Source organism: Eschrichtius robustus, chromosome 19 (genome assembly GCF_028021215.1).
Source record: "Eschrichtius robustus isolate mEscRob2 chromosome 19, mEscRob2.pri, whole genome shotgun sequence".
NCBI lineage: Eukaryota > Metazoa > Chordata > Mammalia > Artiodactyla > Eschrichtiidae > Eschrichtius > Eschrichtius robustus.
In genome coordinates this window covers 53,909,845-53,937,830 of record NC_090842.1, presented here as the reverse complement: position 1 = coordinate 53,937,830, position 27,986 = coordinate 53,909,845, and the positions used below count along the sequence as shown (strand labels likewise).

General features: G+C 53.9%; 4 protein-coding genes across 10 annotated transcripts in view; 1 reads left to right on the top strand and 3 right to left on the bottom strand.

The window, feature by feature from the left end:
• Positions 1–859: 859 nt before the first annotated feature.
• TBCB (tubulin folding cofactor B) lies at positions 860–10,429 on the bottom strand. Of its 3 annotated transcripts, XM_068528641.1 has the most exons (7): positions 10,305–10,417; positions 8,850–9,425; positions 8,329–8,472; positions 4,856–4,952; positions 3,918–4,106; positions 1,296–1,368; positions 860–1,140 (listed from the first exon to the last, which is right to left on the bottom strand). In XM_068528641.1, exons 2-7 carry the CDS (start codon positions 8,961–8,963, stop codon positions 1,026–1,028), a joined length of 732 nt encoding a protein of 243 aa, XP_068384742.1. In that variant the 5' UTR covers positions 8,964–9,425; positions 10,305–10,417; the 3' UTR covers positions 860–1,025. The 3 variants fall into 3 exon arrangements, with proteins under 3 accessions (XP_068384742.1, XP_068384743.1, XP_068384744.1); XM_068528642.1 differs by lacking the exon at positions 8,850–9,425 and having other exon boundaries at positions 10,305–10,429; XM_068528643.1 differs by lacking the exon at positions 10,305–10,417 and having other exon boundaries at positions 8,884–8,958.
• POLR2I (RNA polymerase II subunit I) lies at positions 9,318–10,860 on the top strand. Of its 2 annotated transcripts, none has more exons than XM_068528658.1 (6): positions 9,318–9,710; positions 9,788–9,842; positions 10,159–10,208; positions 10,296–10,370; positions 10,478–10,529; positions 10,761–10,860. In XM_068528658.1, the coding sequence occupies exons 1-6, from the start codon at positions 9,652–9,654 to the stop codon at positions 10,821–10,823; spliced, it is 354 nt and encodes a 117-aa protein (XP_068384759.1). In that variant the 5' UTR covers positions 9,318–9,651; the 3' UTR covers positions 10,824–10,860. The 2 variants fall into 2 exon arrangements, with proteins under 2 accessions (XP_068384759.1, XP_068384758.1); XM_068528657.1 differs by having other exon boundaries at positions 9,325–9,710; positions 10,135–10,208.
• An 18-nt stretch (positions 10,861–10,878) lies between these two features.
• Positions 10,879–12,855, bottom strand: OVOL3 (ovo like zinc finger 3). Its single transcript, XM_068527121.1, has 4 exons — positions 12,762–12,855; positions 12,623–12,687; positions 11,638–11,839; positions 10,879–11,126 (listed from the first exon to the last, which is right to left on the bottom strand). Exons 1-4 carry the CDS (start codon positions 12,853–12,855, stop codon positions 10,879–10,881), a joined length of 609 nt encoding a protein of 202 aa, XP_068383222.1.
• A 5,295-nt stretch (positions 12,856–18,150) lies between these two features.
• Positions 18,151–27,986, bottom strand: part of WDR62 (WD repeat domain 62) — a 50,737-nt gene continuing 40,901 nt past the window's right edge. The window contains exons 21-32 of one of the 4 annotated variants that reach the window (XM_068528459.1): positions 26,253–26,305; positions 24,052–24,270; positions 22,312–22,439; positions 21,865–21,968; positions 21,402–21,509; positions 20,959–21,093; positions 20,550–20,664; positions 20,284–20,425; positions 20,142–20,202; positions 19,277–19,960; positions 18,589–18,746; positions 18,151–18,495 (exon numbers count right to left, since the gene is read on the bottom strand). In XM_068528459.1, the coding sequence (XP_068384560.1) occupies positions 18,232–18,495; positions 18,589–18,746; positions 19,277–19,960; positions 20,142–20,202; positions 20,284–20,425; positions 20,550–20,664; positions 20,959–21,093; positions 21,402–21,509; positions 21,865–21,968; positions 22,312–22,439; positions 24,052–24,270; positions 26,253–26,305 (2,171 nt within the window). In that variant the 3' untranslated portion in view covers positions 18,151–18,231. Of the gene's footprint in view, positions 18,496–18,588; positions 18,747–19,276; positions 19,961–20,141; positions 20,203–20,283; positions 20,426–20,549; positions 20,665–20,958; positions 21,094–21,401; positions 21,510–21,864; positions 21,969–22,311; positions 22,440–24,051; positions 24,271–26,252; positions 26,306–27,986 lie in introns of those variants that run through there. The other 3 variants (XM_068528462.1, XM_068528460.1, XM_068528461.1) reach the window with 3 other exon arrangements.

Here is a 27,986-nt window from a genome sequence, read left to right as displayed (position 1 = left end):
CTCCCCTGTGTGTGGGGGACAGAATCTTTGTGCACTGACTGTATTTCTGCACATGTGACCTCTAGTGTGTGTGTTTTGGGTGTGTCTCCAGCGTTTGAGTATGAGCCCAGGTGTGTGAATGTTCTGTGTATCTGAGTGGGTCCATGTACCTTACAGTGGGCATGAGAGGATGTATGCATCAGGCTGTATGTGCATGTGAGCAGCTTCCCCAAGGATCCCTTCAGCTCTCAAGCATTTCAAACTTATTCTGTACTGCGGTTGCTCCCACCAGTGCCAACTTCTTCTCCAGAAGCTATAATAAAGTAATTTTAACAATTAAGTAGAATCTCCCGAATAGTCATTCCATCAGGAATCCCTTCAAGGAGCTAATGAGGGGTTACTGCACGTGCAGACATACACATGGTGGAACAGGCTCCCTAGAATGCCTGGGCTGCATGCACACGTCACATACCTGAGGGCACAGACCTCTTTGCCCAGCTCTACAATGCTGTGAGGGGCCTCATGCTACTTCTAAAGACTTGAAATTTCTTTCTTCTTTTAAATATTAAGTGAACAGGTCCCCCACCTAAAGGGACAGTGGTAGAACTACTTGTTGACCCCAATATCCCTTTTCCCCAGCTTCTGTAGCACAGGAACGTCTGATATTTGGCTAGGAAATGGCCACCCAGTATAAAAACTACATTTCCCAGCCACCTTTGCAACTACAAGTGGCCATGAGACAGAATTCTGGCCAATGAAATAGGAACAAGTTTTGAGTTGTATATACATATTCCTTAAAAACATGGGGTATCCCCTCTCCCTCCCCTCACCTACCCAGCTGTCCCCAGCCCCCCCTATAATCACTGAGTCTTCCAAACACTTCCCAGGTTTGCGGCAAATTTAATAACATGTGTCTCAAAGTCAATGGCGAGGGTCAAGTGAATAAAATAAAAACGGGGTCATGGGGAGAGGGCCATGGACACACACAGGGAAGGGCAATAAGTAGGTGAGTTAGCTGGAGCAGGGGGTGTGCCCTTCCTTGGGCATCACATCTCGTCCAAACCGTAGTCCTCCTCGGGGAAGTCTCCCACTGTCACAACGGATGGCTTGACGAAGGCGCCGTACTTGGCCTGGCATTCAAAGTAGCGTTTCCCATTCACACTGCAGGGCATGATGGGGAAGGCAGTGTCAGAGGGCTCCTACTCCAGATGCTAGCACGGCTGGGCTCCCCCAGTAGTACATGCATGCACTTACACATAAATGCACACATACGCGCACACAGGCACACACACAGACACTACAGTGGGGATCTCTACCTGCCATCGTTTTTCCCTAGCGGCTCATCATAGCGGACACCGATCCAGTAGCCAGGCTTGAAATCTGTAAGTCCTGCCCAGGGGAGAAATCCCAATGAAACCTCCTTAAGCAGCTCACCGCAGATTCGCACCTGCCCACTGAGTGTAAAGCCTGTCCTGGCAAAAACCACTCCTTGCTACCACCCAGGACAACCACCATCTCCTGCCCACATCAATATGGTAGCCCCCTTCACTCGTCTCCCTGTTCCTACCCTGACCCCCTATTCACTCAACACCCCTAGTCAAAGGGCGCTCTGTAAAAATCGAAGGGAAACAGCACCACTGCCTTGTCCCAAATTCCTCAAAAGCTGCCCATCCCGCTCAGCATAAAACCCATACTGCTTATGGCCAAATGATTTCTGACAAGGGTGCCAAGACAGTTCAATGAGGAGAGAACAGTCTTTCCAACAAATCGTATTGGGTCAACTAGATATCCACATGCAAGAGAATGAAGTTGGACTCCTACCTCACACCATAACCAAAAATTAACTCAAAATGGGTCAAAGACCTAAATGTAATATGTAACACTATAAAACCCTTAGAAGAAAACACAGGTTTAAATCTTTGTGACCTTCTATTAGGCATTGATCTCTTACATATAATGCCACATGTATAAGCAAAAAAAGAAAAAAAAATTGGACTTCATAAAAATCAAAAATGTTTGTGCTTCAAAGGACACTATCAAGACTGTAAAAAGACAACCAACCCACAGAATGGGAGAAAATATTTGCAGATCATATATTTGATAAGGGAATTGTATCTAGAGTATATAAAGGACTCTTACAACTTGTTATGGGCTGTACTGTGTCCCCGCCAAGTTCACATGTTGAAGCCCTAACCCCCAGTAGCTGAGAATGTGACTGTATTTGGAGACAGGTCCTTTAAAGAGATAACTAAGTTAAAATAAGGCCGTTAGGGTGGGATCTAATCCAGGCTGACTGACATCCTCATAAGAGGTTATCTGGACAAAGACTCCAGGGATGTGCTAGCCCACAGAGGAAAGACAATGTGAGGACACACAGAGAGGGTGGCCATCTGCAAGCCAAGGAGAGAGGCCTAAGAAGAAATCAAACCTGCCAAAGCCTTAATCTTAGACTTCCCGCTTCCAGAACTGTGAGAAACAAATTTCTGTTTTTTAAGCCACCTGGTGTGTGGTACTTTGATATGGCAGCCCTAACACACCACTCAACAACAAAAAGACAAACCGCCCAATTAAAAAATGGGCAAAAGATCTGAATAAGCCATCTCTCTAAAGAAGATATGCAAATGGCTGTTAAGCACCTAAAAAGAGGCTCAGTATCATTAGCCATCACAGAAATGCAAATCAAAACCATAATGCTCTACCACTTCATACCCACTAGAATGATTGTAATCAAAAAGATACATAATAGTAAGTGCTGATGAGGACGTGGATTAATTGGAGCCCTCATACATCACTGGTGGGAACGTAAAATGGTGCAGCCATTGTGGAAACAGTGTGGCAGTTCCTCAAAAAGTTAAACAGAGTTACTCTGTGACCCAGCAATTCCACTCCTAGGTACAAAGAAATGAAAACACATGTCCGCACAAAAACTTAAACAAGGATACTCACAGCAACGTTATTTGTAATAGCCAAAAAGCGGGAAGGACCCAAATGTTCTTCAACTGATGAATGAATAAATAAAATGTGGTGTTGCATACAATGCAATATTATTTGGTAATAAAAAGAAATGAAATACTGCCACATACTACAACATGGATGATCCTTGAAATTATGGTTCTAGTGAAAGAAGCCAGTCTCAAAAGACCATATATTATATGATTCCATTTATATGAAACTTCCAGAATAGGCAAATCTATAGAGACATAACATAGATTAGTAGCCAGCTATGTGGACTGGGGGCGCTGGGGTTTCAGAAATGGGGAGTAGCTGCTAATGGTTACAGGGTTTCCTTTTAGGGTGATGAAAATGTAAAACCGACTGTGGTGATGGTTGCACGATTCCCGTGAACTAAAAGCTAATGAATGATACTCTTTAAATGGGTGATTTTTGTTTCTGGCTGCGTGGCGCAGCTAGCGGGATCTTAGTTCCCCAACCAGGGATTGAATGTGGGCCCTTGGCAGTGATAGTGTGGAGTCCTAACCACTGGACCGCCAGGGAGTTCCCTAAATGGGTGAATTTTATGGTATATAAGTTATATCTCAATAAAACTGTCATTAAAAAACCCAAAAAACCCCCGCACTGCTCCCTCCTGTCTCCGAGGCCCAGCACAGTCCAGCCTTGCCCATGGCCCGGGCGTGCCCTGTTCACTTCGGTCTGTGCTTCCCCCATCACAGGCCTAACAATTCTGCCTGTTTCCCCATCTCAGCTCTGACCACTGTGCCCCACGCTTTCACCTCAGAATTGATCCCTCTGGCCTCCACCTCCTCCATCACAACTCAGGTCATATGGCCTCTGCTTCCCACTTCCCTGCCGTGAACATACCAGGCTGTCACAGGTAGCCCCTGGGTCCGTCTCCCTTCCTGGACTAGATCCCCTTGAGGGCTGGGTCCCCAGCACTGCCCACCTCAAGGCAGGACACGAGGCCTCGGTGAGCCACGTACCTACATACATGACGGTGCCCCGGCGAGGGGGCTGCCCAGGTGCCTGCACCTCACAGCGGCTGCCCACGGGGATGGCACCGGCCTGGGCCTCCTCGGTAAGGCGCTGGGAGCTCTCGGCCTCCTGCTGTGCCCGCTCTTCTTCACTGTATCGACCTAGCTTGTTGCGCTTCAGGAAGGAGCGGACTGAGTCTGTGGGTGGGGTAGGGGGTGAGGGTCAGACATGGGAGACCACCTGGGTCGACCTCTGGCCTAATGAGATAATCTGCCACCCTCACGGGGCCAACACTCCGAAGGAAACCCTTCCGTGCTGGGTGTTGAAGGGCTGTCACCCAAACCCCCCAAGTCTCCCACCACAGCCCTGGCCTCTCCCCAGGACCCCTTGGCCTCCCCACAATCCCAAAACTAAAGGGAAGGTGCCTGCCTGCAGTCTTTCGCGGTTCCCCATCCTCCCGTCCCTTCAGTATCACGCTTGCCTCCACCCAGGCCCGGAAACCTTCATCTTCCCCACCACACATTCTCATCTGTCCTCACATGCCTGCACCTCACTGTCCTGTTGGTTCCACGTATTCTACCATGCTCTGCCCCCTACACCGTGCCCCAGTGTGACCCTGACCGCCCCCCCCACATCTGACCCCACATACACACCCCAGACCTTCCTCTCAGGCCCCCTCTACTTTCTCATGGCCCTGTCTGCCTGCCCACACTCGGCCACACCCCCAAGCCTCCATTCACACCTCATGACCGTCCACCCCTGACTGTTCTCCCATGAGCTGTCTGTCCCCACGCCAACCTCACCCCGCCCCCTCGACTCCCCCACGCTTGCCTGCCCCACTGCCCACACCACCGACTCGCCCTCAGTGTCCCCGTCTATCCTGTCTGCTCCCCACCGCCTCCCCTAGCCCCCACGGGCCCCCACCCCCTCCTTGTGCACCCCGTACTTTGCCTCTGGTCGTAGGCTTCTTGTGAGAGCTCGTATTTCTCCACCTTGGACATGTCCTCATACTCCCCAAGACGGGCACCGCTGTGGTCAATGACCTGTAGTGAGGGGAGGGAGGTCAGGGGATCAGGGTCTGGGCAGGGAGGCCTGGGATGCTGCGGGGGGGCGAGTGTGGCTGCACGTTGGAGCATTCCATAGATTTAAGTCTCTCCTGTCTCGGAAAAACCACATTCCTCTACCCTCACCTTTACCCCAGCCTTCTCACCGGCCCTGAGCCCAGCCGAAGGGGTGAGAGCAGGTGTCTACAACGGCCATCTCCCTCTCCACCACCCATCCAAGGCCCTGGAGGCTGCATCTGCTTCCAGATGACCCCTACATACTGGCATCCACATCATTGATGGCCCCGGGACACTGGAACCGAAGGGCAGAACTTGGGCCTTGCTCATGAACCCTCTGGGCAGTGTGTCTATCCTCTCTGGACCTCTGGGACCCTCCTAGGCTGACCCCAACTTCCAGAGCCTGGTGCATCTCTTCCTGTACCACCCCCAACATTTATTCACTCATCGCCTGCTGAGCTCCTCCAAGGCACCCAGCTGGGCCCCGTGCTGGGTACTAGGGACACGGTACAAAAATAGATCAATCCCTGCCCTCAAGGAGTGCTCATTCTGCTGGGAGGCCAACCAGAAACAAATGCACAGAGATGGGTATTAAACACCAGATGACGACAAGGTTCTATGCAGACAAATACAACAAAGAGGCTTCTGGAAGGAGGCGATGTCTGAGACAGGCCTGAAGGAACAAGCACAAAGTCCCAGATGTAGAAATGTCTTTAGCCCCTTTGAGAAACAGCAGGGCCAGCACGGCGGCAGTGGAGTGAGCCAGGGGGAGAGTGGGAGACACAACAGATCACTGGAGACTTTAGCTTTTACCTAGAATGAGATGCAGCCAGGGAAGGGATCAGCCAGGAGGGCTCTGATCTTACACAGGTGTTTACACGCTCCCTCAGCTGAGTGTGGGAAGCAGACGGAGGGGCACAGGGATGGGAGCAGGGAGACGGCTTGTGTGATGGTCCAGGAGGGAGAGGATGGAGGCTGGGCCAGGGTGGGGGCAGTGAGGGAGAATCTGGATTCTGGATAGATTTTTGTGGGTGGAGCCCATGGATCAGCGGACAGATTAGATGTGGGTGTGAGGGAAAGACAGGGGTGAGGAACACCCTAAAGTGTTTGGCCTGAGCCACTGGGCAAAATAGAAATAGCCCTTATCTCTGGCTAACGATCACTAAGAATTTCCACTTTCTATATCAGGGGTTTTTCTAAGTTTGAGATTGCTGTCATTCATTGCTGCAAGAAATATGGGTGAGGGCTTCCCTGGTGGCGCAGTGGTTAAGAATCCGCCTGCCAATGCAGGGGACACGGGTTTGAGCCCTGGTCCGGGAAGATCCCACATGCCGCAGAGCAACTAAGCCTGTGCGCCACAACTACTGAGCCTGTGCTCTAGAGCGTGCGAGCCACAACTACTGAGCCCGCGTGCCACAACTACTGAAGCCCACACACCTAGAGCCTGTGCTCCGCAACAAGAGAAACCACCATAATAAGCCTGTGCACTGCAACGAAGAGTAGCCCCCGCTCGCCATAACTAGAGAAAGCCGCATGCAGCAACAAAGACCCAACACAGCCAAAAATAAATAAATAAATTTAAAAAAAAAAGAAAAAAAGAAATATGGGTGATATTTATAAACAGAAAAAGAATTTTAGAAAAAATACAAATTCTCCAGAGGCTCCACCTCTGGGAAACTTTCCTTGTATGGCCTCAGAAGTCAGCAGCCTGTCTATACCTGAATCCATGTGTGAAACCCTCCTGTTTGAGGACGCCACTGCCCTGCCTGACCCACCAGCATCCCAATGCTGAGACTGCCCAGGTCAGTCCAAAGTCAGTCCTATGGGCTCAGCACAGTCCCGACCTGCTCCCACAATGGTCCAGGACCCATCACCTCAACTGGACTATGGAAGCAGCCTCCTCCTTGGTTTTCCTACTCCTCTGTCCTCCACAGTCTGTTCCCCACACGCAGTCAGAGGGAGCCTGTGAACACCTGAGTCAGACCAGGACTCTCCTGGCTCAGAGTCCTCCCCTGGCTTCCACTTCCCACCAAAACAGGACAGGTCACTCTTCAGCCCCTGTACCCCACTCTGCTCCCTCCCACCTCAGAGTGTTTGCACATGCTGTGCCCTCCTCCTGGAGCACGCCTTCCCCTTCTTCAGCTAACTTCAGGTCTCTGTTCAGGCAGCACCTCCTCCAGGAAGTCCTCCTGGATCTCACTGATGCGTCAGGCTCCCCAGTATAGGATCTCCCAGCTCTGTGATCTCCTCCTACATGGCCCTCATCTCACCCACCCTTTACATTTGTTCCTGTGAATATTTAGCTAACGCCTACTGCACTCACTGGACAGAGCTAAAACACAGACCTTCTCAGACTTGATTCACAGCTATATCCCTGGCATAATGTGGATGCTCAATGAACAGTTATGAATAATTGAAAGAAACAAAAAAGACCTAGTTCTCTGGGTACACTAACTTCTGGAGCCATGCAGATTGAGGTAAAAATTCTGGCTATGTTTCTCTTCAGGAAAGTAAATTCCGTACTGAAACTAAGTTTTCTCTTCTGCAAAATAGGGCTAATTACGCCATTTTCCAAGTATTATTTTATACATTCAACTCATCATTCAACAATGTTTCACCGAGCATCCTCTCTGTGCCAGGCACTGTTCCAGGTACTGGAGAAAAATCCATAGTATGCCACAGGTGATTAGTGAGAAGGACAAAAATCAAAGAAAGTGGGAAAGGGAGGAGGTTTAACTTTTATACTGAGGGCAATGAAGCCCTCACACCCGGAAGGTGACATTTAAGTAAAGACTGGAAAAAAGGAGTGAGCCATGTGGGCATAGAAAAAAGCACCATTCAGGCACAGAGAATAGCACATGCAAAGTTCACCTGGGATGCCAGGATGTCTGCAGAGTTTTGGGGGGGCGGGGAAGACTGAGGACAGAGAGGATGATGTGAGCTGATGCATGCAGAGGTCCTCTGTGTTCTGGCTTCTCCCAACATGTGAGCCTCTTTGCTCACCCTGACCCAACTCACACTCTGTTCCCTCTGCCTGGCATGCCCCTCCCACCTCTTCTCTTAGGTCATCCTTCAGATCTCAACTCAGGCATCCCTAACTTCAGGAAGTCCCTTATGATACCCCGAGGTGGGGTCAGGCACCTCTTCTGGATGCCTCCAGTCCCCTAGGCTTTTCTCAGCCCAGTCCAGACCAATCTGGCTGCCAGTGTCTGGTGATGGGTCTGTCTCTCTCCCTGCTGGACTGGGAGCTCCATGCGGTTAGGGCCTATTTTGGTTATCACACAGCGCAAAGCACAGCAAGCATCTATTGAATAAATAAATGAATGGAGGGAAGGGATCCCAGGTAGGGAGGCCTCACATGGATGCGACAGCCGTCATCTACGGGGTAAGAGCCCAGCAGTGCATCCTCCTGATCCAGCTTGCTGTAGAACTTGTCGTCAGGTCCATACAGCTCCAATTCCATGCAAGAAGCAGGGCTGCCCACAACCAGCTGTAGTTTACACTGCGGGGATACAAGATGGGGAGGCGGGGATGAGGTGCAAGGCTGTCAGTGGCCCCACTCTCTGCCCTGAGACTCCGCCCTTTGTATCAATAACCATCACCCCTTCCTCGCTCCTCCAAGAGACCTACCATTTAGGACCCACCTGGTTATCCCTGGCCCCACCTCCTCTGGTCTTGCCCCCACTCCCTGCAACCTCTGATTTTCTCTGGCCCCGCACCCATTCTCTGGAACCTCAGGTTCCCTCTGGCCCCGCCCCGCTGAGGTCCAGTCCCGAACCTCTGCAACCTCGGCTTATCTCTGGCCCCTTCCCTGCGCTGGTGAAGACCCTCCATTTCTTCTTGGCCCCGCCCCTCTGGACCCCGCCCCCACGGCCACACCTTGAACTCAGCTATGGTGAGGCTGCGACTGTACCGCTTCTGGGAGCGAAAGCTGTTGAGAGAGCTGCTGATGAAAACGTTCACTGTAGGCGCCGACAACCCCGTCACCTCCATCTCGCCGCGCCCTGCGGGGGCCCGCAACCCACTCGGCCTCCTCACACCAGCTCCGCAGCCGCCGCCGCCGCCGCTTCTGGGATATCAGCCCCTCCCCCTGCTCCCGGACCTGGCCAATCCACGCCCCCCCGCCCGGGGGGGGGTGTGTGTGTGTGTGTCCGCCAATCGCTGCGTCTCTTCGCCGCCGCCAGGAAGAAGTCCTGGGTAGGCCCAGCCAATCCTGAGAAGTCTTCCACGGTGCACAGTTCTTCCAATAGCGTCACGGGAAACGGCCTGGCGGGCGAAGGCTGAAGCCTAGAGGAAGGACTGGCAAGAGCTACCCCTGTCCGCGAAGGCTAAACTCGCGCATGTGCACTGGGCTTCAACCTGCAAAGGGCCGAGGCCTCTCCATTTACACTCAGCACTTTGCGGGTTACGTGACGCATCATTTTTCCCGGTTCTCGTACCACACTATTCTGTAAACTGGGGAAGAAAGGCCCAGAAGTTGGAAGCCATATTCTAGGATATCAAAAGATTGAAGCAAGTAATTAATCAAACCTCAGCTCACATCAGCGAGCACAAAGCCGCTGGGAGCCATTACTTGTGCACAGCTCCTCCCCTCTTCTGGCGAAGCTAAGAGATCTGACCCTTCCCGCGACCTGTCGCGCGGCGGAGCAAGCGCTGAAGGCTAGGCGGGCAGTGAGTCGCCATGGAACCCGATGGGACCTACGAGCCGGGCTTCGTGGGTATTCGATTCTGTCAGGAATGGTGAGACCCGGCCAGCACTGTGGAAGGGGAGCAAGTAGTGGCCCCAGTACTGACCTCTGACCTCCCCCTCCCCACAGTAACAACATGCTTTACCCCAAGGAGGACAAGGAGAACCGCATTCTGCTGTACGCGGTGAGCGCGAGCCAGCCGGGCGCCCCGGTGTTCCGTGACCGGCCCACAGGTTCCCAACGTGGCCCGGCCCTACTCCCAGTGCCGCCCCGTCCTGGTCTAGCCTCCCAACTGTCCCCCTAGTGAACCCGACTTTCTCGTCTTGCCCATCCGCGAGGTGATTCTCGATTACACCCAATGATCCCAACCTCAAGACTCCATCCCCTAGTCATCCCCTCGGGGGAAGACCATGCCCTCCCAGTCCCATCGGGGATCTCTCTGTGACCCCCTTCCCGCCACTCTCGCCCTCTCTCAGTGCCGGAATTGTGATTACCAGCAGGAAGCCGACAACAGCTGCATCTACGTCAACAAAATCACGCACGAAGTGGAGTGAGTGGCAGGGCCCGAGCTCGGGGACGGGGTTGTTGGCTTGGGAGGCCCGGTCTAAGCATACTTATTCACCCTCTATTCCCTCAGCGAACTGACCCAGATCATCGCTGACGTGTCCCAGGACCCCACGTTGCCGCGGACCGAAGACCACCCTTGCCAAAAGTGAGGGCGCAGCTGGTATTGGGGAGGGAAGGTGGCTCATCCTCACCAGACGGAGAAGGGAGGAGGGAAGGGTATGGCAGGCTCTGAGTGGCTGACTGTCCCCTCAGGTGCGGCCACAAGGAGGCGGTGTTCTTCCAGTCACACAGTGCCCGGGCCGAGGTGAGTGGTGAGAGCAAGGCTTTCGGAGTGACCTGGGCCTGGTCCTTCCCGGGGGTGGGGATACCAGTATTGGGGAGATCCTGCCCTTCTAGACATCCCGAGCTGGACCTTTAGTAGTGGGGAAAGCCCCCTAGTCTGTTCTTTTGGGGTGAGGCTTCTCTGGATGGAGGTTCGGGTTGTACCCTGCCCTGTGGATCCAGACCCTTCCTAACCATGCATCCTTTCTGCCAGGATGCCATGCGCTTGTATTACGTGTGCACGGCCCCACACTGCGGCCACCGCTGGACCGAGTGAACCACTCTCCCTCTTGTGTAATAAATGCTGTATTCTATGCGTGCCTTTCCTCTGTTTATTTCCCTCTCATGGGTTGGACACGGGGTTCCCAGTCTGAAGCAGCGCAGTGCAGGGCGCGGTGCTGCACGTAGGCGTCGGGCCTCGAGCTGGTGAAGCCGCAGTCCTCACACACATGTAACTTCTCACGGCGCTCACGATAAGCGTAGCTGGCCGGCTGTCCGTGTACGTTGGCAAGATGCACTTCTAGTGAGCAGCGCTGCGTGAATGCTTTCCCACAAGCTCCGCAGCGGAATGGCCGGATCCCTGCGCAGGTGGGCCAGAGGGAGAGAGGACAGGCAGGGCAATGGCCCCCAGACCAGCACCCCCTGACCTCACCCTCCGTGAGCATTCCCCCTTTCCTACTCCAAGTTCGCCAGACCTCGGCCTGCTTCCCACCGTCTGCTACCTCCGCCCCGTGCAAACATGGGAGCTGTGTGTCCCCACCCTCCTCACCAGGATGTTCCTTCCCCTGGAGGAGAAGGAGGGAGGCTTTCCCTTGCACCCTTCAATATGGGACCTGAATCCTGTAACCAGTACTTGTTTTCTCTTTGTATCCCTCAGCGGGCCCCCACCCTGGCACCACCCCGACACCCATTGGCTGGGAGCTGAGGTGCATGGTATTCCCAGCCTCCTGAGGGCTGAGTCTCTGCCCCAGTAACACACGCCCCGCTTGTGCACGGAACTCAAGTGCACGGAAACTCCGCATCCCATGCACCTCCCTCCAGTTCGTTCCATCTCCCCCCAGCAGCGCTTCCCAGTCCCTGCCACTGCTTACCCGTGTGAGTCCTCATGTGCCGCTTGAGGTCAAAGGTGTTGTGAAAGCCCTTGCCGCAGCAGTGGCACACGTGGCGGCGGGCAGGGCTGTGGCACTTGAGGTGCCGGGTCAGCATGCGCTGCAATGGGAAGGCCTTGGGGCAGAGCGGGCAGCCAAGCGTCCCAGGGCCCCTAGGAGTGGCAGTCGGAGTGCCCTGGGAGGGCTGTGGGAGGGACATGGGAGTTAGGACCCCACCCCATCCCTCCACTGGACCAAATGGAGCGCCTAGAACTGGGAACCAAGGAGGTCTGGGAAGGCCGGAGACTGCAGTTTGTGCGTGCTCATGCCACCCTCCCCCCAAGGCCTTCCCTGACCACCCTGCCCCCATCACCCTTACTTTGCTTTCTGTTTCTCCATAGTACATGCCATCTTCCAACATAATATTTTTTTTTCCTAATTTTATTATCTATACCTGCAGCTCCCACCAGATTATAAGCTTCAGGAAGGAGTGAGTTTTTGTCTTACTCCTAAACACACATTGCCTAGAACAGTCCTGGCTCCCAATAAAAACTGAAATAATCTCCAGCACATTTAGTCCTCCCTAGGGCTTTCCTTCTTCCACTGCACGCACAGCTGAGTATCCCTTCTGAGAGACCCCAAACCTCCTCCCCCATCCCCCATCCAGCTCCTGTTGCCTTGTCTGATTCTCTGACATAAAGCAAACCACCATCCACTTACTGGCTTGAATCCTGTTCTTCTGCCCCACTGGGCAGAGAATCCCTGGGGGCAGGGGCTGTGGCTGCCCACGCTGGGGAAAGGGCACTTGGGATGGGGGCTAACAGTGAGCCCACTACTAAGAAAGAAAAGGCATTCCCAGCAGAGAGGACAGTGGGTGGTCCTGAGGCCAGAGTGGCATGAGGGGGTAAGGGGCAGGCAGGTTCTCTTGAGGCTGAGAGCGGGCAGGGGTGAAACTGAGCAGGGTCTTGTGGGCCAGCTGCACACTCACCGCTGCCCAAGAGTCCCCGAGGCCAGAAGACTGGTGTGCCGGTGGCCCCCCCAGGCTGCTGCAGTCTGAGGAGAGAAGCCAGATGGTGATGCTTTGTGTCTCCCCTGCCCCTCACCTCTAGGCCCAGTGAGGGGCCCACCTGGGACATAGGCATCTCCCCGGAGGTGGTCAGGCAGGTGGCCCCAGTCGGGTGGCTGTGGACGCCGACTCCTGACCAGGAAGGCACGGGGCATCACCACCGGGAACAGCTCCCCACACACACAGGGCTGCTTCCTCCACCTGCTGTCAGACCTCAGGCCCAGGAGGACTATTCCAGGTGGGACGGGAGGGGGAAGCCACGGAGAGGTCTCATTCTCTCCATGCAAATTTTGTGACAGGCCCAGGGGGCAGACTTAGCTGGCTCCAGTTACCTCTGCCTTGGTCCCTGCCGTTCCTCCCCCTTCTCCTCTGCCCGGTTCCTGAGGGTACTCTCCAGCCTCCAGGGGAAGACAAGCACTAGGGCCCCCAGGGAGGTCAAGCAAGGGCAAGACTGGAGCCTAAGCAGCTCTTGGGGGTGGAGAGAGGAAACAGAGACCCCAGTGGGGCTGAGTGTTTTTCCATAGTACCAGCAGGGCCAAGGACCTGAGGGTCTGTTTGTCAAGCAAATCAGTCACTACCGGACCTCCAACAGCCTGCTTGGTTATTCAAATCACAGCAGCCGTTCGAGGAAGCAGGGGAGGGGCTGACTGTGATTGCTTGCTCCAGAGGGTGGAGAGACAGCAGGGTCCAATTGGTAAGGTCAAAGTGAGGATCCAGCGTGTGCATCTTCAAGCAGGAAACTCTACCTCTCTGATCCGCAGATGCCCCGAGCTGACGTCCAGCCGGAAGCACTGTTCAAGTGTACGGGGTATCACAATACTGGTTTGTTACTAGTCCAGCTCCTAGTAACTCCCTCACTCTCCTACGGTCCAGGAACTATAAGGGGTCACCTGACACAGCCAGGGGCTCCCAGGACCCTTACCCCAGGACTCTGGCTAGGCTCCGTTCTAGATTGGTCATTGGCTTCTTAGCCAGGGGTTAGGGATTTTGAATATTCCCCATGCAGTTACTTTCACTTAGTCACCCAATGATTTTCTGAGCTCCAACTATAGGCCAGGCCTAGCTCAGCACTGAAAATGAAGACATAAATGTCCATGGGGGAGACACAGCAGTGACAGTCCAGAATGACCAAGGCTATGATGGCGGAAGCACAGGCAGAGTGACCCAAGCTTCAGTGGGGAAAAGCCAGGGGGCTCAGGGGACCCAGAAGAGGCTCCTGATCCAGTCTAAGGGTTCAGGGATGACTTCCTAGGTGTGAGCCTTGAAGGAAGAAGAGGTTTCTGGTAAACAGGGAGGGTTTTCCAGGCAGAGGAACAGTGTATAAAAGGCTTGATGGTGAAAGAAGCAATATTTATTCATTTCTTCACATTTCCTGAGAGTCAGTCCTGCTAATTCATTTGCGGAAGCAACAGAGGAAGGGCTGGAAGCCTGCTGGCCCAGAGCTTTGCCACTTTATCTCTGTAGGACCTGGGGCAAGTCACATCTTGTCTTGCTGAGCCTGTTTCTTTCTTTCTTTTTTTTTTTTAACATCTCTATTGGAGTATAATTGCTTTACAATGGTGTGTTAATTTCTGCTTTATAACAAAGTGAATCAGTTATACATATACATATGTTCCCATATCTCTTCCCTCTTGCGTCTCCCTCCCTCCCACCCTCCCTATCCCACCCCTCTAGGTGGTCACAAAGCACCGAGCTGATCTCCCTGTGCTATACGCTGCTTCCCACTAGCTATCTTATTTTACATTTGGTAGTGTATATATGTCCATGCCACTCTCTCACCCTGTCACATCTTACCCTTCCCCCTCCCCATATCCTCAAGTCCATTCTCTAGTAGGTCTGTGTCTTTATTCCCGTCTTGCCCCTAGGTTCTTCATGACTTTTTTTTTTTCCTTAGATTCCATATATATGTGTTAGCATACTGTATTTCTTTTTCTCTTTCTGACTTACTTCACTATGTATGACAGACTCTAGGTCCATCCACCTCACTACAAATAGCTCAATTTCGTTTCTTTTTATGGCTAATATTCCATTGTACATATGTGCCACATCTTCTTTATCCATTCATCTGTTGATGGACTCTTAGGTTGCTTCCATGTCCTGGCTATTGTAAATAGAGCTGCAATGAACATTGTGGTACATGACTCTTTTTGAATTATGGTTTTCTCAGGGTATATGCCCAGTAGTGGGATTGCTGGGTCGTATGGTAGTTCTATTTTCAGTTTTTTAAGGAACCTCCATACTGTTCTCCATAGTGGCTGTATTCTGAGCCTGTTTCTTCATCTGGAAATGGGACTAATGAGTCTTCCTACCAATGGTTTGTGTTGAAAATCCATGTAGATCACCCAGGGAGAGGATCTGGCATGCAGCAGACATATAAATGAGAGTTGCTCAAAAGTCTTGAAGGGTGGGGTGGCTAGGCAAGCATCTGAGTTTCAATCACCCCATGTAAAATGGGATTTTTTTTTTTTTTTTTTTTTTGGCTGCACTGCACGGCTTGTGAGATCTTAGTTCCCTGACCAGGGATCGAACCTGTGCGCCCTGCAGTGGAAGGGCAGAGTCTCAACCTCTGGACTGCCAGGGATGTCCCTGTAAAGTGGGATTTTAAGTGTCTCCATCTCCCAATTGTTGGACTTTACGCAGCTGTGACTGGTGTGCCTGGCCTGGGTCGGGACGTAGGCCCAGATGCACTGGGGCCAGATGTGCTGAAGAACAAGCCAGTGAGCGGGTTATGGGAGCCATTTTGTTCGTCTCAGGTGCCCAGTTCTCCATGCCGAACACCATGTCTCTTGGAACAACTGGTTTCTGAGTTGTTGCTGAAAACACATTAGGGAAAAACCCTGGGGCTGGGTATCTTTACTTGCCCCCAAGTCCCTTTTCTGTCCTGCTCTGTGTCCCGGGAGGCTGACCTGGGTGGTCAGTATCATTTGGGCTCCTGGGCCCTCTGGCTTCCAGTGGGGTTTAGACAATGAGGAGCCCGGCAGAAGATGGGGGATGGGTTCCCCCAACTCCCTCCCTGTGGGGTTGCCAGGAATGCAACTCCCCTCAGTGCAGCTCTCTCCAGGATTCGCTTTTCTGGGTTCCACTTTGCTCCCTTGTGCCTTGTGTGGGGAGTAACACCTCTCCTCTGTTATCGGTCTAGGGTAATGCACTGGCCCTGAGGTTTCCCTGTTCCCTGTCCACTTCTCTGCAAAGGATCCCTCTGCTAAACTCTCTTTCGAATATCCCACGTGAGCATGCTGTCCTCTTCCTGCTGGAACACTGTCGCATGCACACACATTCATCAGCAGTGGTTTCTTAACCAGTCGGTTTGTCTGAGGAAAGTCTGGTCCTTCCAGGGCTGAAGAGCTTGGCATTAGGAGGTGGAGACTGGCAGACACACTGGATCCTCTCTACCAGCCCACCTTCCTTTTGTGCTGAGAGAACCCAATTTTGTTGCAACAGTAACAGGCCCAGGACAGGGGAGGTGGCTGGTCCAAGCAAATCAAAGCCAACTCCATTCCTGTTGCCTGCAACTGCTCTGAAAGGGGAGGCATCTAAGAAGGCTTTGCACTTTCCCCCCACTATCCTGGGGGCTGCCCTGCTTTGTGCCTTTGCTCCTGGTTGGGTGAAGGTGTACTGCTGGGAGCTATGGCAGCCATGTTGCCACCGTGAGGGCCTAAGCTGGAGAGTGAAACTCAGACTCACAGAGGGTGAAATAGAGCAGGAACAGAATCAAGAGTAACAAATGTCCCTATAGCTTGGGGCCCCTTAAGCCAGGTGTTTGCTACCTGGAGTTGAAGACTTAACTATGATACAGGGTGGGAGGAGGGGTAAAATCCATGAGGGACTGAGGCTCAAGGTGGTCCCCTGGGTGTCCATGGGCCTGGAAACCAATCGCCTCAGAGATCTTAGGCACCTGTGGCCGAGGCAGGCAGGGGCAGGGCAAGTGGGTCTCCAGTCTGCAGGGGTGGTCAGTGGGCCGGGGCAGGGAGAGGGAGCCTTGAGAAATAAACAATACTGGGCATCTTCCCAAACACCAAGATCAGGGATTTTATTTAGGGGAAAAAAACTGTATTGTGAATGTGTCTTGGATTTAAATGTCATGAAGCAACAAGGCCCTGCCCAGTGGGACCCATTCTTCCTCCCACCTCCTCTCCTACCCTCGCCCTGAGCTCACTCCATTCCAGCCTCCTGGCTTCACTGCTATTCCTTTCATGTACATCTGAGCTTGCCATGGGGCCTTTGCACTGGCCTTTGTCTGCCTGGATACTTGCCCGAGTGTCCACACGGCCTGTGCCCTCTATCAAGCCTCAGCTCCAACATCACCTAAGAAAGGCCTGCAACCAGCACAGGGAATGCCCTCAGTTTACCTACAGTTAGACAGTTATTTTAATTTCTGTCGTGTTTCACTTTCTAGAAGGTGAATGCCACGAGGGCAGATGCTTTGCTTGTCCTGTTCCTCGCTCTACCCCTACCGTGTAGAGCAGTGACAGCAGCTGGGACCAGCAATTCCTCGGGGCTGGTAGGATTTTTTTCAACAGCTGCATGATTGGTTCAGTGTTTGCAGGGCCAACAGAGAGCCACGTCCTCACGTTGAAGTCTGGCTCTACCACCAGGCAAGCCTCGTTTGACTCTCAACTCTATGGGACCCGAGGCAAGGCACTGGATCTCTCTGAGCCTGTTTCTGGTGGGCCGTGATCACCAAACAGAGCAGGGAGGAACTCACAGGCAAGTGGGGGTTCAGGCCAAGCAGGCTGCATGGTACGACTGTGCTCTAGGAGGGTCCTGCTCCTGCCGGCTTCCTTTTTACAGACTTGGGACAGTGAGGGCTTTTGTGGTCACAAGAGTGTCCTTCTTAGCAGACATGCCACGTGGCTAGATGCCTGCTGCCTAGGGAAGCTGGTACCAGTGCCGGGAGCTCACGGGATGTTGAAGCTGGACAGTCTTGCTGGGAAAGAAATTACTGGTCCCAGTTGCTCGGTGGCCTGGGCATGCTCCCTGGATTTGTCCTTCCTCACTCTACCCTGCTGCAAATGGGAACAAAGGCCTGCAGCTCACAGGATCCAGCATGGGCCTGGCCCAGGGGCTGTAAGCCAGTGTTGTGGCAGTATGTGAACTGGTGGCCAGGGTCTGGGACATGGTGATCACAGAGGCTCCAGTGGGTTCTTGCGCATCAGTAGGGGGCAGGGAAGAAGGGCTGGCCCCTCCCTAGAGTACAGCTGGGCCCCACTGGGCAAGGACCACACGTGACTCCACAGCAGCTCAGTGGGCTGGGGACAGGTGACGTGGGAGCCAGGTGCTGGGGTCATCATTATTGCAGTTCCCCAACAGTCCTGTGTTCCCCACGACAGAGTCCTGGAACAGGGCCTGGCACTGGGGCATCTGTGAGTTCCCTGGGCTCTCTACCCTCTCTCCCTGCATCCATCTGAAGGGGGCTTTGTGGATGCGCCAGAACAGGCACCAGGAACCACTCCTCCAAGCTGTCAGTTTATTTGCGTAAAATAACTATTTCTTCAGAAGCAGCAGGGCTGCGGTGGAGGGGGTGCTGGCTCTCAGTCCCCCCGTGCCTTCCTCCGCACGGCCTGCACCAGCAGCTCTGAGTAGTGTTCCAGCAGCGCACGCAAATCTGGGCTGGCCAGGGGGCACAGTGTAGGTGGGGAGGGGGGGCCTGGGCTGGGCAGGGCCTGGGCTGGGGCCACATCGGTCCCAACCAGCCAGCCGTTGGCCTCTAACTGGCTGTGGATCCACAGGAAAGCGGAGGCCAGCTCAGTCCGTGCCTGCCGCTGCTCGGCGCTCACCTCGTCACTGGAGACCATCTGCAAGGGGCGCCATCTTGTTAGGGGCCACCTGGGCCAGGCAGTGCCAGGGAGCCCCTCAGTCCTTCCCCCTGACCCTGGGGCTCGGCTCACCAGGTGGTAAAGGTCCAGGGCTTCTTGGAAGGTAGTCTGCAGTCTGTGCACGACGGTCCCCACATTGCTCAGCTCAAGGGGATCTGGGGGCAGGACCCTGGCTGGCCCCCTCGGTTCCCCGCAGTGTCCAGGGTAGCCCTGGACTGGACTGAGCGCATCTGGGGGTGGAGGGGACGAAATGAGAAAGACACTTCTGCTTTTTAGCTGATCTAAAGAGGCCAGTGTTGCTGGGCCGACCCCAACTGTTGTCCCTCTGCCTGGGACGCTTCCCTCAGTCCCCAAGGCTACCTTCCCACCCCTCCGGCAGGTGTCTCCTCAAATGCCACCTTCTCCCTGAAGCCTTTTCTCATCATCCTGTTTAAAACTAACCACTGCTCCCACCTGTCACTCCCTAAACCCTTTCTTTCTCTTCTTTTTCTCAGCACACATCGCTTTGTGATACACTTAACACTTTCCTTATAGATTTAGTCTGGGCGTCTCCCCCAGTTAAGGTGTCAATTCTCTGTAGTCTTGTTTACCACCGGGTCCCACGTCCCCAGGGCCCGGAACAAAGCCCAACACAAACGAGGTACTCACTAAATATGTAGGGCAATGAATGAAAGAGTGGCACAGCGCCTGTGGCCAGGTCAAGTGCCCACCTTTGGGATGAGCTTAGGGGACAATCCCTTGTCCCAAGGATGGTACTCACCAGGGGTGGGCTCCAGGAGGGAGGTGATGCTGCCAGGGACCCCAGGCCTGGCCTCTGGAAGTGGGGGGCTGTTGGGACGGGCAGGGGTATTGAGGGACTCAGGGGCCAGGAACCTTGGGAGAAAGGTGGCGTTGTGGAGCCTTGGGGCGCTCCCATCCACAGGGCTGGGGGCCAGGAAGCTAGCTGTTGTGACCGTGACATTGGGCTGGGTGGCCACAGGCTCCTGGGACCAGACACACGTGGTGGGAGGCTCCAGTTGGGGTGGGGGCAACACGAGCCTGTCACAGATGCTTGACAGGGTGAGTTTCAGGCTGGCGCGGGCCTCATGGTTGCCCCGGGAGGGCAGGGCAGCTTCTTGGCCCTCACTGTCAGAACTGGGTGTCACTGTGGTGGCGATGACCTGGAGCTCCTGGCCCAGGGAGGCCAGCTCCCCCAGGGACGAGGACCTGCACAGAGGCCTGGCCGGCTCAGCCAGGACAGGGCCCTCACTGTCCTCAACGGAAATGCTGCGTGGTATCTTGGCACAGGAACTGGCAGTGGCCTCCATGCAGGAGCGGGTGGCGGGGGTGTGGACACCCTGAGCCAGGCCTGGAGTGGGTAGAGCTGCGGGTGTCAGAGGCTTCTTGTCTGTGGGCGGCACAGAGGAGGGCAGGATGCAGGGCGCCAGGCCCGTGAGGCAGGGGGCTGGAAAAGAAGAGGCAGCTTACTCTCACACCCCCGCTCAGAGCTGATGGACAGGGAGCCCCAGCCAGGGTGGCTGCAGGGTCTGAGTGGATCCTGTCCATCCCCACCATGGCTCAGCTAGGCATCCAGGGCCATTTGCTGAGAAGGCTAGGGCTTTTCACCCGGGGGTGGGGACACTCACTCAGTGGGGACCAGGCTTCCAGGGTCTCAAGGGGCTCCTCAGCCTTCCCCCCAGAGATGACCTGCAAGCACAGCCTTGAGGTGAGGATGAGGCCACCAGGCTCCCAGCCCTATGTCTCGAGGGACGCGGTCCCAGTACTCACGTTGGTCCTGCCTGGGCAGGTGTAGCCAGTACCTGCTCTCAGGGGCTCTGCTCTGGGCGGGCTCCCCCCGAGATCTGTGAGTTTGACCTCCGGGGATTTCACGAGGTGCAGGGGCAGCCGGGAAGGGAAGGTGTGGGTGAACCTGTAGGGGGGAAAACAGGTGGTTGTGGCTGCCCTGGGGGCGCCTGAGGGCACACAGCCCCACCCCGCGGGGAGACAGAGAGCTGGAAGGCGGGGTGGGGGTTCACTAGTTCACCAGCTCCCACCTGGATGTCTTCTGGTGGCGGGAGAGGAACTGGCCTGAGATGCTCAGCCGGGGATTGAAGAAGTCGTCCTCGGCCTCAGAGGCCTTCAGGTCTCTCAGGGATCCGTGGAAGAGCTCTAGGGCAAGATGCCGAGGGCGCCCTCAGAAGCCCTCCAGCCAGCCAGCCCTGGGCCCAGGCAGACCCCCAGACCAGCAGACAGCTCCTCAGAAACCCCCATCAATAGACAACACACACTTTGGGAGCAAATGGAGCAGGCAAAAGAAACCATGCAGCTGGGCCCCTAAGTAAAACATACGCCCTCCCACCACCCTCGCCAGCCCTGCCAGGGAAAGCCTTACCCCAGAGGAGCCCACACTGAGCCCAGTCCTGGATGCCGCCCAGGCAGGGGTCAGAGAGGGGCATGGCCTACCCTCAGGGTGGGCGTCAGTAAGTGTCTCGAAGTGGTGGCGGAGGAACTTCTCTTGCTCAGGGGTCTGGGGCAGGGAGCCGTTGGATATGCTTGGCACCTCGGGCTGGGACAACTCTTCTGTGGTACCTGGGCATCCTGGGGAGAGGAGAAGGGGGTCGGGGAGAGGGAGTGGGCAGGAGAGAACCATCAACACCACGAATCACGGCAGACGCTCTGAAAAAGCCACTGGCCACTTAACAATGGAGAAAGCTGGACTTGCCCATCACACACCCTGTTGCCACCAGGCGGAGAAGGAAGGGCTAATGCGTCTGTCTTCCAGGGGAGGAAACTGGTGCTCAGTGGCCACCAAATGCAGGGTTGATGTTGGGCCAGTGGTTATATATCATGACCATCCCCTGGCCAGGCCCACGCACTGCCCTTCCCCACATCTGGCCCCTACTTACCTGGTGTAGGGGGCGTCACATCAAACTGAGGGTCTGGGTCTGGCTGTGGAGGGGAGGAATGGATGGTGGTAAAGCTGCACTCCAAGTCGGCCTCTGACTCCCCTGAGTCTGGAAGACAGGGTGGGAGGGGTCAGGAGTCCAAAGGTGGGCCCTGACTGAGTCAGGTAAGGCGCCCTGGGTCTCAGGGCTTCAGTTTCCTCATCTGCAGAAGGGTGATGATAAGACCCGCCCCCTATTTTGATGGACCAGCAAGGCTACACTTCGAGGAAGGTGTAGAGCTGGGCTCCCACTGGTGGGAAGTTGGGCTCCAGAATTCTAGAGTGACAATAGCAGGGACCATGTCTGTCTCTGTGGCAGACTCTGGGCTTCAGGAAGACTTGGTCAAGGTCACCATCAGTGCCAAGAAAGGGACGTGGCCAGATGAACAGACTACTGCAGGGTGTACTGCCTGGTGCTCACTCACCCTCAGGTGGGCTCTGGTCCTTCGAGCCGATGGAGGGGGCCCTGAGGTAGGAGTCACCTTGCTGGTCTCCTGACGCCCTCTCTACCTCCTCCGCACAGTACTTGCTGCAGTGCCCGTGGGGGTGGGGAGAAGGAATGATAACGTACTGGTTAGTAAACAAGTGGCCCCCACCCGGAACGCCTAGACATCTGCACCTGCTCCTGCTGGGAGTACAGCCTCACCTCTCCTGCCGCCTCCAGAGGCCCCCGCACCTCCTCCTGGAACCAGGGAGACAGGCTGCAGCAGAGGCTGCAGGGCTGGGCTCCTGCGCCATCCGGGCTTCACCCCCTGCCCGCCTCCCTCCCACAGGCCCACTGGGAGAGCAGAGAGCAGTTCTTCCAGGATGTGCCTATCAGCTGAGGTTTCCTCTCTCCAACTAAGGTTCCCCTTGGTGCAAAGGACACCCACCTGTCTGTCCCTGTGACTGTCACCTCTGTCTCCAGGGGGTAGATGATGAGCTCGCTGGCCTCAGAAGACTCCCTCTGTAGGGGTGGTAAGGAGGGAGGCCCGCAGCCATTGTCCTGGGGACTCTCTGACTGTGGCGGAAGAGAGCACAGCCATCAGAGGCAGCCGTGGCAACCAGGGCTCCCCAAGCTGCTAGGTGTTCCGCCAACACCGACGGTAACAGTAAAGATGTCGGTAGTGATGGCAGCCCTCACTGTTGGATGCTCCCTGTGAGCCAGGGCCTGGGCTGGGGCCATGACGAGCTCACTCTGTGCTGCCCCTGCATTATCATCAGCCCCTTTACAGATAAGGAACAGGTATGGCTCCAACCCTCTAAGAGTCTATTCATATGAAATTCAAGAACAGGCAAACCAATCCATGGTGAGAGAGGTCAGAATGCTGGTTACCAGGGCTTCCCTGGTGGCTCAGTGGTTAAGAATCCGCCTGCCAATGCAGGGGACACGGGTTAGAGCCCTGGTCCAGGAAGATCCCACATGCCGCCGAGCAACTAAGCCGGGCACCACAACTACTGAGCCTGCACTTCAGAGCCCGTGAGCCACAACTACTGAGCCTGCGTGCCACAACTACTGAAGCCCGCGCGCCTATAGCCCGTGCTCCGCAACAAGAGAATCCACGGCAACGAGAAGCCCGTGCACCGCAACGAGGAGTAGCCCCCACTCGCCGAATCTAGAGAAAGCCCGTGTGCAGCAACGAAGACCCAATGCAGCCAAAAATAAAAAAAAAAGAATGCTGGTTACCTCAGTGGGAGTACTGATTGGAAGAGACACAAGGGGGTCCTCCAAGATCCCCTTCCAAGAGGTAGAGAATGCTCTATATTTTGACTTGGGTGGTGGATACATCGGTGTGTACACAGGTAGCAATTCATCAAACTATATATTTATGATTTATGCACATAACTATTTATATTATGCCACATAAGCAAACTTATATAATAGAATAAAAAAGAATTTTGTTCGAAAAAAAATAGAATAAGAGCTAAAGTTGCTTCAGCACCTTTTAGGGCCCAGACCCTGTTTCTAGAACTGGATTACTGTAAAAGCCCCCTGTTCACTTTTTCTTTCATGACCATTTTTAAAAACGACCTTTTCTGAAATCTTTTTTCTTAGTCACCTTCCTTTTTTTAAAATATTTATTTATTTATTTATTTATTTATTTGGCTGTACCGGGTCTTAGTTGCCGTGTGCAGGATCTTTAGTTGCGGCATGCAGGCTCTCGGCTGCAGCATGACCAGGGATCGAACCCAGGCCCCCTGCATTGGGAGCATGGAGTCTTAACCACTGGACCACCAGGGAAGTCCCTTTTTTTTTTTTAAATGACCATATTTTTGAAAATCAGAGCCCAGAGAATCAAGCCTTGCTGCAAGTTACAGAGCCGGGAAGGGGTAGGGCCAGGGCTCCACCTGCTCAAATGCCCCCCGACTCAGGCATAGGCCTGCCCTCAGGCCCAAGCTCTTAACCCCCAAGCGACCCCACCTCCCCGCCTTCTGGTCTGCCCTGGGAAGTTTCACTGTGCACCAGGTCCGAGGCTCACCCTCCTGCCCTCTACCATCTCATGTAACCCTCTCGCACCCCTCGAGTGGGACAGTCGGCTTTATTTTCAGAACGAGAGCACTGAGGCCCCAGGTCCTGCGCCGGCAGTCACGGGGCAGGGGCTGTAGGCCGGGCTGGGGCAGGCAGTCTATACCTCGTTCAGGAGGCCCACCAGTCTCTGCGACTCCACTGTATCTAGAACAGAATCCTCTAGGCTCTCAGGCTTCATGGGGGTAAAGTAGCAATCCAGGTCCCGGGCATCCAGGATGGTCTTGAGAGGCTCCTGGTCAGCCCGCTCCGCCCAGCGGCCATGTGGCTGGTAGCTGCGCTTGGCGTGGAAGGCCGAGCTGTCTGCCACATCATCATCTCCTAGCTGAGGGTGACAGGGGACGGTCAGGCAGCTAGCCAAGTGCTCACCGACTCCAGTGAGGGCCCGGGACACTGCACGGACCCGCATCCAGCCTCGTGGCTTTAAACATCAATTAGAAACAACTTCCAGATATTTGTTTCCAGCCTGAACCTTGTTCTTAAACTTCAGAAGTGCACATGCAACTGCTCCACGTCTCCACATGGATGTTTAGTGATCTTTCAAAGCAAACATGTTGAAGACAACAACTGACCTTCCCCCTAAACCTACTCCTCCTAACGCCTTCCCTGTCTCAGTGATTCTTTGCAGCTGCTCAGGCCCCAAACCTTGAGGTTCTCCTTCGTTCCTCTTATTCTGTCCCTCACACTTCACATTGTATTTCTTCAACTCTGCCACCCAAACACATCCAAGATATGGCCACTTCTCTTCCACGGTCCCCTAACCCTAACCCTGGTCCTGCCCACCACTGCCTCCTACCAAGACTTGCTTGAGAGACAGTGGAGGGTGGGTGCTTGAGAACTTAGGCTCTGGAGCCAGCCTTCTAGGGTCGACCCCACCTCCCCTAATTCCTAGCTTGACCCCAGATAAGTTACTTAACCTCTCTGGGCCTCAGTTCCCTATCTGTGAAGTAACAAGGGATATGAAAAGCCCGTACGTCCAGGAGGATTAAACAATACATATAAAAGACTCAATAGAACCTGTACAGAGTAAGTGTTCTGTGAATATTTGTTGGATGTAACTCCAATTGTAATATGCACTGATAAGGGAAAGCTTGGGGGCCTGAGAGAGCACAGCCACATGCCTGACCTGGTCAGCAGTGCAGGGGCTGATGACAGGGAGGATTTCCCTGAAGAGCTGACATTTAGGCTTTGATTTGAGGTCTGACATTGTTCCTGAAATAAACCCTTCAACCTGGGGTTTAGGATTCTGCTGCCAACTTCTAACCCACCAGCTCCTGGCCTGCCCCTCCCTCAATTAATGATCACTCATTCAATCCTACCTTCATCTTGGTCCCTCTCTTTCTCTCACATCCAGTTGTTTGGCTCCACCTTCAAAATCCATCCAGAATCCAACCACTTCTCCCCCCAGGTCCAGCCTCCAACCTCTCCTGCCAGGATTATCACAGCAGTCTCCTCCCTGGTCCCCCTGCTTGCCCCTCAGGGTCTGTTTTGCACAGGCAGCCATAGGGACCTGTTAACACCTGAGTTAGAGCACGACCCTCCTTGGCTCAGAGCTCTCCCTCCTGTCCATCTCACTCAGCGCTACAGGGGAAGAAATAAGTGGAGAAGGACAATAAGGGGTGTCGAGGGGACGCAGCAAGCCCACACGGTTCCTCACCACCTGGCCCCCACTGCTTCTCCGAGCCCTTCTCTACCATTCTGCCCTCATTCACCCTCGACCCAGGCATCGGGCCTCCCTGCACCTCCTGGAACATGCTAATAAGCATGATCCTGCCTCACGGCCCTCACCATTGCAGACTGGTCTCTCTGCCTGGAACATTCTTTCCCAGGATCTGTATTTCTCACTTGCTTTAATTCTGCTCAGATATGTGAAGGCCTCCCAGTGATGCCTTTTCTTTTTACCCTAAAATTGTCACCACCCCCAACACTTTGTATTTTCCTTCTCAACTTTTTTGTCCTCCATAGCGCTGATTATCAGTTCCCCAAATACTATATAATTTACCTGTTTGATGTGGCTATTGTCCACCTCCCAAACTAGAGAATGAGCCTGTGAAGGCAGAGACTTCATCTGCCCTGCTGGTTGCTGTATCTAAGGGCCACAGCAAGGCCTAGCACAGGGTAGGCACTCAGTAAATATGTGTTGCATGAAAGAAGGACTGTCTAAGCGGAGAGTGGAAGGATGACAGGGGTTCTCCAGGGAAAGGAGACATGTGGAGGGGAAAAGTGTTCCCAGAAGAATGAGGAACATGGAGGAGGGCACCCCTTCTTTGTCAGCTCCTAGGCGTCCCACTCTCCGGGCAGACTCACCAGCCGCTTTGCCCAGAGTGGTAGCTTGCCGTTGGTCAGCAGGCACCGAGGATCTGGAGAGACACATGGAATCCATGAAAAGACAATAAGCAACCCAAGAGACAACAGGCAACATAAACAGCAGTTCTCCAGAGACAACACAGGAAATGACAGACATCCAAAGATGGTCAACCTCTCTAACTGTCAGGGAAGTGCAAATTTAAGCAATGGGATATAATGTTTTACCCGTAAGACTGACCAAAATTAAAATGCTTCAAACTATCAAAAGTTGGCAAAAGTGTGGGGAAACGGAGGGCTTAACACTGACTGCTGGGTGGGGCAGTAACTGGATTTGGAGGGCCCTTGGGGTTCTCTTTTAAAATAAAAAGTATATCCGACTTCCCTGGCAGTCCAGTGGTTAAGACTCTGTGCTCCCAATGCAGGAGGCACGGGTTCAATCCCTGGCTGGGGAATAAAAATCCCATATGCCACGTGGCACAGCCACAAAAAATAAAACAAATCTTAAAAAAAAAAAAAAAGTGTATTAACCCCAGGATCTAGCAATGCCAGTCCTCGGCCTGAGGCCGAGGAGTGGTCAGCACAGCGTCATTCACAACAGTGCAAAGTTAGAAAACACACAAATGCCCACCCAGAGCAAAATCACTGGTTATGCTGCTGGTTAAAAGAGGGAGGCCTCTGTTTTGTATTCACCAACCTACAGGTCAGTAAGATAGTTTTGAGAAGAAAAAGATACAGAATGATATCTGCAGTATAATACAATTTGCTGACACAGATGTTTCCTATGGATATGCACACATATATATTAATGATCAGGAAAAGGCCTATAAGGATTCACACCAAACTCATCGAAGTGGCCACCTGGGAGAGGACGCTGGATTGGATGTGAGGGTGGTGACAAAGAGAATGAGCTTACTCTCTATTTGATTGCTTCCCAAGGCTGAATCCTCCCACCGCTGTTGCCTACCGGTCAGCCATCCAGTTGGCCCCTGCCTGTTTCCTCCTTCTTGGCAGCCCACTACCCTCGCTAAGAGCACCCAGTGCTGGTCACTGTTCCCAGCCTCTCTCACAGCTGGAGCAATCATGGCCAATGGGACCTGTGAGAAGCCTGCAGGGGCTTCTGGGAGAGAGTTTCCTCTCTACAGGAGATTCCAGGAGGGAATGTCCTCTTTCAACCATGTCTCTGAGGACACAGTGGGGGAAGGGGAAGCTGGGACGAAGTGAGAGAGTAGCACTGACACATCGACACTACCAAATGTAAAATGGAAGGCTAGTGGGAAGCTGCTGCATAGCACAGGGAGATCAGCTCGAGGCTTTGTGACGACCTAGAGGGGTGGGATAGGGAGGGTGGGAGGGAGGCTCAAGAGGCAGGGGATATGGGGATATATGTATACATACAGCTGATTCACTTTGTTGTACAGCAAACTAACACAACACTGTAAAGCACTTATACTCCAATAAAGATGTGAAAAAAAAATGTCTCTGATGCCTGGAACTTAAGCAGCCATCTTGTAACACGAGGGCCTAAGCCAAGGCGATATGCGGAGGGGCAGAAATTTATAGAGGGCCTGGCCTCTCATAAAGTCGCTGAGCTACTACTCTCCCTTCTGCCTGAACAAGAGAATCTGGGCTGTCTTCCGGTTAATATCACCCTGTTTTTCCCCTGGGACACCCCCTTACACCCACCCCTCGCCTTTGGTCAGGTGGTTCAAGTGGAGCTGACTAAAGCCTCCTACC